Genomic DNA, 9,339 nt, shown 5'->3' with positions numbered 1-9,339 from the left:
TATCTATGAACCAATAGTGGTTTAACCGCAACTCGGTGTGTTGGTGGATGGAGTTCAGGATAACTCTCATTGTGGTTTGTAGGATCTGTTTTGTTAAAATCGAAATTGTATGACATCTATAAAATCACGTGCATACAAATCTGGAATTTTTTTATGGCATATATGTATATATGTATATGTATATTGTGGGAAATTTGAAAACTCATTATTTTGAAATTTCTAGTGTAAGTTCTATGATATTAATAATGGTTAAATTGAAAAATCGATACTCTGAACTACTGTTTGATTGTGATTATTTAATGCAATATTGTTTAATGTGTCTTACCGGCTGTGTGCACTAATTTTCTTATGAATAAAACTTACATTGATCGTCACAGCTCACTCCCCCTTAAATTTTCATCCTTACAGATAAGCGAATAGGTTAGGACGCGGACGCGAAATCCAGAGGGCCTTGGCTTGTTTCTTATTTAAATTATTTATACTTATTATTCGATATTGTATTAAGAGATTCTATTACTTTATTCCAAACCTTAGTAGAGGATATCGGGTTGGTTTTTTTTGTTTTGTTTTATAGCTTGCTTGACATTTAATTTAAAATTTAGGATATTGAGTTATGATTATTAATTAATTATGCATAAAGCCCGATTTATATTAAAAAAATAGGTATCACTTTTCCTCTTTCAAATTTATAGTTAAGAATTTTGGTTAGTAAAAAAATAGTAATTAACTAAGTTTTCTTTCAAAAATAAACAACTGTTTTAAAATGATTGCTTTCAAAACTCCAATAACTTACTAGTAATTAACTAATGTAATATTTCAAATTCGTGTCTAACATCTAGGCTGGGTTGGAGAAGTTATATTTGATGGTATCAGAGCCCAGGTTTTTAAACTCAGACTATGAAAATTTGATTCAGTTTGCATACATGCATCAAAAAAGGGTAGTTTGGGAAAAAACCATGCCAAGAGATTTTGAAAATTTGATTTTCTATAGGAAATTAAATTTGAGACTCTGGTGCCGGTCCTACTTTAGTTACTATTGGAACTTTAGATAAACTATAAAACTTTAGATTGAGAATATTTAGGAGGATGACTAATGCTTGAAATTTTGGATTAAATTGTAGATATCCTTTAGCATATTAATTTTTGTGAATAAAATGAACACCTATGGTAGACGTAGTAGGGTAGGCCGCGTAAGGTTACACTTGTAGAGCCGCCCACTGTATTAGGCAAGAATCTGATTTTTTAAGAGTATGTCAAAAATTCCACCGCCAATGGTGGTGGAGGCTATGAGAACGACGATGACATCGTGACACAAGTAATGCTGAAAGTGTTGCAAATAATGGCTGGAGCCCAAACTGGATTGAGGATTCACAGATTTGTTGCGAAAAGACTCCGATTGAATGGGGTAGAAATGTTTAAAGGCGTTGCTGGTATGACTCCCACTGTGGCTGAGTATTGGATGGAGTTGACAGAAATGATTCTGGAGGATCTTGACTGTACTCTAGAGCAGAAATTGAAAGGCATTGTGTACTTGCTTAGAAATAAGGTCTATCGTTGGTGATAGTATGTGAAAACCCCCACCCCAAAATTAATTTTGAAGCATATGCCCATGAACCTTCTTAATACTTTATGTATTTATTTTTTCTCTTTTTGCTAGACATTTGAATAGAGCTTTTTTTATTTAAACATACGAAGAACATGTACATCTTTTCAAATTTTTCCTCGATCTTTTGTAACACCCCTAACCTGTATCCATCGCTGGAACGGGGTTACGAAATATTACCGTAGTTTACTGTACAAATAAACAGAATTTCAGACATTTCATAACATATCAATATTAATATCAAAAACCAATCAAAATCATTCATATTGTCCCATATACGAGCCCTCGAGGCCCAAAATATGCATTAGAAACAAGTCTAGACTAAATCGGAAACTCAGACAATTTTTCAAAAAGCATTGAAAAATTTCAAAGTTGCAGGAGTCACATGGCTGTGTGGCCAGGCCGTATGACTCACGCAACCAAGAGACATGCCCGTGTCTTAGGCCGTGTGGACATTCAAAATGGGGACACACGGTCGTGTCCCAGCCCATGTCCCTGCCCTTGTAACTCACTGACTTCGGCCACATGGCCAAGCCACATGCCCGTGTGCTAGGCCATGTACCCTTTGTAATGACCTCACACGCCTGTGTATCAGGCCGTGTGCTAGGACATGTAGCAGCCTGACTTGCAACCATTTGAATGCTACAAGGGATACATGGCCATGTCACTTGGTCGTGTGTCACACACGGCTGAGACACAAGCTGTGTCTCTGCCCATGTGGACGAAAATTGGCCATTTCACAAGTCATATTTCTCACCCAATTTGGCATAAACATACACCCAAGATTATGCATATAAGCAAGCCATAATAAGGTACCAAAACCATGCATTTTGTAGCCTTATACAAATGGTATGATCACATACAACCAATATGCCCTTAGGCACCTCAAATGAAAATTTATAAACATGACTAACTTTGTGTTCAATATAACATATTGGTCAACTAACATATATGCATATTTGCACCAAAACTTACTATGTAGATCAATTATCAAAACATACCATTTCGTACCAATTATACCACTTAATCACTAGCATCAAATGGTCATATAATTCACATATAACTTGTACACTAAAAAAAAAGAACCAAATAAGTCATTCAAACAAGTACCAATTCAGAACAATTCTATCAAGCTTTAAATCTTATACAAAATGCATATTCAAACCACCATTTTACCTTCCATCATTCTACCATATCAAGCCACACGTCAACATGATAAAGCTACCTATATACATACTAAATTATACCAAGATACAAGCCAAATCATGTGGCCACAATCACAACAACACATTTAGGCCAACATTAGCCAAAATAATCTATACATCCCATTATAACCAAAATTAAACAACCAAAAGTATCGAAAGAGTCGATGGATAGTGTGATATTGCTTTGACAAGCTTTCAACCCGAACGAGCTTCCGATTCACTATAAAACCCGAAAAATAAACAGAGTAAGCATTTAAGCTCAATCAGTTCGTATAACATAGAATTTAACTTACCATTTAGTCACAATTTAGGTAAGTAAACCTAACATATTCCAACTCAATTTGGCCAAATTCCCAAGCACATATTCACCAACATGTTAGCCATCTAAAACACATATAATAGCCAATGAACATGGATGAACATAATAATTAAGCAAGTTTCATATGCATGTATCATCCATTTCATGTTTCAAAATATCATATAATATCATTTCCATATATTTCACGTATATACCTATAATAGTTTGTATCGAACTCATATCATCTTGTAACAGAACATTGCTCGTTGAACCATTTAGAATACCGTTGAATACTCGGGATAGCTCACACATAGTGTGTTAAACTGTAATTCGTCAATTCTTGTACATGTATGCCCATACGAGCTATGAATCGGTATGATCTCCAAAATTGTAAATCGATAAGCTCATATGAGCTAAGAATCGGTAAGCTCAGACGAGTTGAGAATCGGTAACCCTAATGACATGTCATTTCTATCCTACGAATTCCTAAGGTTTAAACGGGACTCAGTAATCGTGGTATGTTGTCGGATATGCGATTGATATTTATACATGGAAATTATACAAATCACATGCATCTAATTCAATTACACAAACTTACCTCGACTAGTATATGTAGATACGGAGGCGATTAATCCGAGAATTTTCTCTTTGCCTTGATCTAACTCCGTACGAAGTCTAATTGGATCTATACGGATAAATTTAACCCAATTTAATCTATTTCATATTCAATTTAGTCTAACACTTATTTTTGGAAAAATTACCATTTTACCCCTTATACTATTAATTTATTTGTAATTTAGTCCCTACGCTTAGAAAATGAAATTCATGCAATTTTTCCCTACCCATGCCTAGCTGATTTTTGTACATGCTCCTACATATTTCACAAATTCACAAATTTTGCCATGAATTTATCACAATTTTCAATTTAACCCCTAACTGATAATTTCATAAAAAATTCCTTTACAAAAGTTGTTTATCTAACAAAAACCCTTCATTTTCTAACATCAAAATTCAAAAAATCAAGCATGTTCATCAATGGTAAAACCCTAATAGTTTAACAGTTTCAAAAATTAGTCCCCGGGCTAGCTAGATTAAGCTACAACAATCCCGAAAATATATAAATCATTAAAAATAGATTAAAAATACATACCTAATTGAAGGAATTAGGGTTGTCGAATGTTAAATACCAAAAATGGCTTCCTTCTCTTTAAGTTTCGGTTGTGAAATGATAATGGAAGATGATGATAATTTGGTTTTATTTTAATTAACCTTAAAAACTAACCAAAATTTCAATAATGTCAAACCAGGCTCATCCACTATCAATTTTAATGGGCTAATTACCATATAAGGACCTCCACTTTAAAGTCCTATAGCTATTTAATACCACTAGCGATTAGAACTCAACTTTTTCACTTTACACGATTTAGTCCTTTTTATCAAATTAAGTATGTAAATGGTGAAATTTATTAACAAAAGTTTTATACGGTAATACTATCATGCTGTAGACCATAAAATAATCATAAAATAACTTTTTTGACTTCAAATTTGTGATCCCAAAACCACTGTTTTGATTTCACTGAAAACAGGCTGTTACATCTTTGCTCACCAAGACAAGTATAGTTAAGATAGGTGCAAAAATAGGAGAAAACTTAAAAATATGGTAATATGGCTTATGATGCAGGTGAAATAAAATAGGCTTAAAGGCTCAAACTAAGGTTTCAAGGGTTAAATTCATATGGTAGGCTTGAAAGGCTCAAACGATCCAAAGAAAATGTGCCTAAATCATGTTTAGATTCTTATGCCTATTAGGATTTCGCCTCTAGAAAGTTACTAAGTCAATTCTAAGAACTTAAACCTTCATACATGCTTATTTCTAAGGGAGTTTGATTTTCATGCCCAACGACTATATAAGATCTAAGAACATACATGCATCCATAACTCAAGATAACATAAAAAAAGCTTAGATAAAATTAGAAATCATGCTCACATTTAAACTAACTTATGAACAAAAATCTTCTTTGAACATCATTTTATTTTAGCATACTTATATGAAAAGTTTGAAACATACTTGAAAATTTTAAAAATTTCTGCGAATATTACCTTATCCCCATTTAAAAAGAAGCAATGTCCTTATTGCGAAAACAAAGTAATGAATTAAAACTAAACACTAGGTAGGGTTGTAAGAAAGAGAGGTGAGTCATGAAGACTACTTAAGTAACAAGTCTTTCTCAACAATCCATCCTAGACATGTTCATTCCCATTACCACATAACTTCACTTTTTATTAGAGAAGAGACATTGAGCTTAATTTATTCATGTTTGCAATTTGTTCAATTTATTTTATGCACAAAACAGAAATATTCATAAGTAAATAAAAATATCCAAAACATAATACTAAGAAAAAGAAATAAAAGAAATTCCTCCCCTTTTTCTTCAAGATTATTGCAGCGTGGGGAAGAGATGCTACGGCGAAGGAAAGGGGCAACAAGTGTTGGATATTTTTCTCCTCAACACTATTCTGGTCTTCAAGCCCAAAACTGCAAAATTTTTATTAGCCATACTGAAATAAAATTTGATAGAAATAAACTAATTAAACCTTGGGCAACTTGACCCCCTTATTGAAAAAATAAAAATGAAATTAAAATTAAAATTAAAATTAAAATTAAAATTAAAATTAAAAAAATTAAATTTGTTTTACGCTACATAGAAAATTTCTTCTAAAAACATTACATCAAATTAAATTCCCAAGAAATGTTGGAGGGGTCACAAATGGTCTCGCTTAAGTTCAAATCTCCTTAGACAGAATTAATTGGAAGTCTTAATTCAAGAAAAATAATTTCTAAGCATGCTATTTATTCAAAATAGAGAAAAAAAACTGAAAATAAATTAACGATAGAGAGAGTGTAAAGAACTCCCTCAATGCTATTAATGATTATCACTGACAAAGGAGAAGTCAAACAACCATTTATCATACCAATCTTATCTATCTGAAAAGAAGAGATATTGTTTCCCAACAATTATATTTAACATTTGATTAAAGAATAGCAGTAGGAAATGGTCTAGCAGTAGGAAATGGTCTTTCTATTTTTCTTTGCTCGACTTTCTATCATTCATACAAATCTGCCTATCCATGATGATCCTTAACAAAATTAGCTCATTTCCCATTGTACCTTCTTTCTTTGGTACAAGCCTCACCCATTGAATCTCATAGATGGAATTCATGATCCTTTCTTTTTCCCTTTGAGAATTGAGTTTCTCAGGATCAAATACTTGAGATTGGATCAATCTCTTCTATCCCTTGATAGAACCCTTCTCAGTATCTAATGACATTTTCAAAATCGTTAAGTCTAACTCGGGTGGCTCTTCTCTTCATGGGTTAGGTTGCTTGTACTCATGTGATGATAGCTCTAATGACTCGAACTAAACTTTTAAACAAAATTCTTTCGAGTTATCTTCCAACAAGGTCAAACATGTATCGTCCTCATCTTAATGTGGAGAATCAGATGTAATACCTTCCAATGGGTCATTGTATTCTAATTTTTCAAGAAACAGCGAATCTTTCTTGGAGATAGCAAAAAAATCTTCAACCTCATCAAGACATCTTATGGCCTTAAGTACATTAAAGGTCACTTATTCATCTTGAACTCGCATGGTGAGTTCACCTTTTTGTACATCAATTATCATCTTGCCAGTTGCTAAGAAAAGCCTTCGTAGGATGATTGGTAATTTTTTATATACTTCAAAATCTAATATAATAATGTCAATAGGAAATATGATTTAACGACACGTACCAATACATCTTCAATTTTTCTTTCTGCGTATGCCAAAGATCGATCCACCAGTTGGAGTGTAACCGTAGTCGGTTTGGCCTTACCAATACCTAATCGTCTAAACACAGACGTAGGCATCATGTTGATACTCGATCCCAAATCGTATAAAGCCTTACAACAATAGGATTCTCCAATATTACAAGGTATGGTGAAACTTCCTAGATCCTTCAACTTAGGAGACAACTTGTCCTGAAAAAATAGGCTGCATTTTGTAGTCAAGGCTACAATCTCAAATTCCTCAAGCCTTCTCTTCTTAGACAGAAATTCCTTCAGAGCTTCTGCATAGTTTGTCATTTCTCCAAAGTTTCCACCAATGGATTATTGATACGTAGCTGTTTCAACACATCTAACATTCTCTTAAATTGAGTATCATATTGTTGCTTATGTTGCTGGAGTCTTTGAGGATATGGAGGTTGTGAAACTTTTGCTTGGGCTAGACAGCTCTTCCGAGGTAATATATATACATCTAACGAAGGGGTTAGCTTATCAGAATTCACAAGTTTAGATTTTACCTCTTTAGAATTTGCAAAATCTAGCTTCTCTAGTGTAGGAATTTCAACTGGTGGTTGAATTTCCTCTTTCTTGGAAGGTTCACTTCATCCTCAACTTCCTTGGGTTCAAAAGTCCTTTCGCTTAGTAAAGTTACCATTTTTCAATTTTCCTTGCCCGATTTTCTTAGGTTTTCCATGTCACTGGGCAAAGCTCCTTGTGGTTTATTTCAAAGTTCGTTGGCTAACTGCCCCATCTGGTTCTCCAAATTTCTCAAAGTTGTATCATTCTTCACCATGTATACTTTTAATAAGTTCTCAAGATTAGAAGACTCGTTTGGTAGAGGATTTTCTATGTTGCTTAGTACAACACCTTTGGGTTTGCTTTTAAGCCCATTACCTAATTGTCCCACTTGATTTTGCAAATTCTCCAATGTTGTTGCTTGGCTTTTATCAATGCATCATTTTTAGCAATGTATGCCTTCAACAAATTCTCCAAATTATTTGAAGGTTCAACTTGTGGTAGTTTTTGAACTTGTTGATTGAAACCAAGAGGTTGATTTGATCTATGTTACATGTAATTGTTGTTTGGTCCACCTCCTTGGTAGTGGATTGGTGATTGAGTTACAACATGATTTAAAACGTTAGTATTAAATTTTTTCAACATTGAAGAGATAGATGATACCTGGCCTGAGAGTAACGTAAGGACGTCTTCTTCATGCACTTCAACTACTCGTCTTCCTGAAGTTGTTTAATTTGTCGGCCACTGAAAATTGTTACTGCCTATTCTCTCAATGATCTTATAAGCCTCATTATAAGAATTCGACAAGAGAGTACCATTTGTAGAAGGATCTACCACCAACCTTCTGTGTGCGTTGAGACCATTGTAAAATGTTTCTAACCGAATGCAATGCGGAATCTCGTGGTGAGGACAACTACGAAGTAACTCATTAAATCTTTCTCATGCATCATATAGGGACTCATCATCCATCTGCTGAAAAGTGGTGATCTTGTTCTGTAACTTAGCATTTTTGCTATGTGGAAAATACTTTACCAGAAAGTGTTCAACTAATTCTTGCCAAGTAGAAATTGAGTTGGATGGCAACTAATTAATCCAAGCTCATGCTCAATCTCGCAACGAGTATGGAAACAACTTCAACCTTAGTGTGTCTTCAGTTAAATTGGCTATCTTGAAGGAATCGCTCACCTCCATAAATAATCGAAGGTGAATATGTGGATCTTCTGCGGGCATTCCATTAAATTGGCCTATTATTTTAAAGCATTTGAAACAGCACAGGATTCAATTCAAAATACGATGCCTCGATCTCCAGTCTCCTAATCCAAGATTTAGTTCGTTAAAAATGGCACGACATACTATCTTAAACATCAGCAATAAGGATTGGATTTCAAACATTAGCGACTCTATTCCCTTAAACATCATTTTGATTCTCAGGGTCCATTTCTGCGACTTGTCTATAAGCTAACCTTTCTCATCTTCTTTGTCTAAATGCCTACTTGATTTTAGGGTCTACAAGGAGTAAATCGATGATTCGATCTATGCTCATGAAGACCTAAAAAGAAAATCATAAAATAAATAAAGAATAAAGAATAAAAAAAATTAAAGAATTAATTAGTAAAGTTAGAAATAAAGATAAAATAAAAACCAAATTACAAAGAATAATTTCACAAAAAATTATTAGGACAACAATCCCCAAAAATTACACCAAAAACTTGTAATGCTCGGTTTGTGCAAGTGTATACATTCGTTATCAAGTAATAAGTAAGTATAAGAGTTATCATCCCCACAGGGACTATGTATGTTAATCAATATTTTACAAGCTTAAATTTAACTATTTAACGATAAAAACAAAATATTTTGAGTAATGATGATTAAGCTATCTAAATGCAAAATGATC

At 33.6% G+C, this 9,339-nt stretch overlaps 1 protein-coding gene and 1 non-coding gene across 2 annotated transcripts; one reads left to right on the top strand and one right to left on the bottom strand.

The window, feature by feature from the left end:
• Nucleotides 1-6,591: 6,591 nt before the first annotated feature.
• LOC107911110 (uncharacterized) lies at nt 6,592-7,229 on the bottom strand. The gene is made up of 2 exons (XM_016839000.1): nt 6,897-7,229; nt 6,592-6,714 (listed from the first exon to the last, which is right to left on the bottom strand). Exons 1-2 carry the CDS (start codon nt 7,227-7,229, stop codon nt 6,592-6,594), a joined length of 456 nt encoding a protein of 151 aa, XP_016694489.1.
• A 1,111-nt stretch (nt 7,230-8,340) lies between these two features.
• On the top strand, nt 8,341-8,446 carry LOC121223873 (small nucleolar RNA R71). Its single transcript, XR_005921339.1, has one exon. It is a non-coding gene; the product is annotated as a small nucleolar RNA R71 (small nucleolar RNA).
• The last annotated feature ends 893 nt before the right edge of the window (nt 8,447-9,339 follow it).

Source organism: Gossypium hirsutum, chromosome D11 (genome assembly GCF_007990345.1).
Source record: "Gossypium hirsutum isolate 1008001.06 chromosome D11, Gossypium_hirsutum_v2.1, whole genome shotgun sequence".
Lineage (NCBI taxonomy): Eukaryota > Viridiplantae > Streptophyta > Magnoliopsida > Malvales > Malvaceae > Gossypium > Gossypium hirsutum.
This window is presented reverse-complemented; position numbering and strand designations above follow the sequence as displayed.

Excerpts from the sequence above, each read along its gene's own strand:
- LOC107911110 (XM_016839000.1), bottom strand. The coding sequence starts at position 7,229 with ATGACAAACTATGCAGAAGCTCTGAAGGAATTTCTGTCTAAGAAGAGA. Across the intron at positions 6,715-6,896 it reads GAAAAATTGAAGATGTATTG|GCCATAAGATGTCTTGATGA; the intron begins GTACGTGTCGTT and ends AATGTACTTAAG.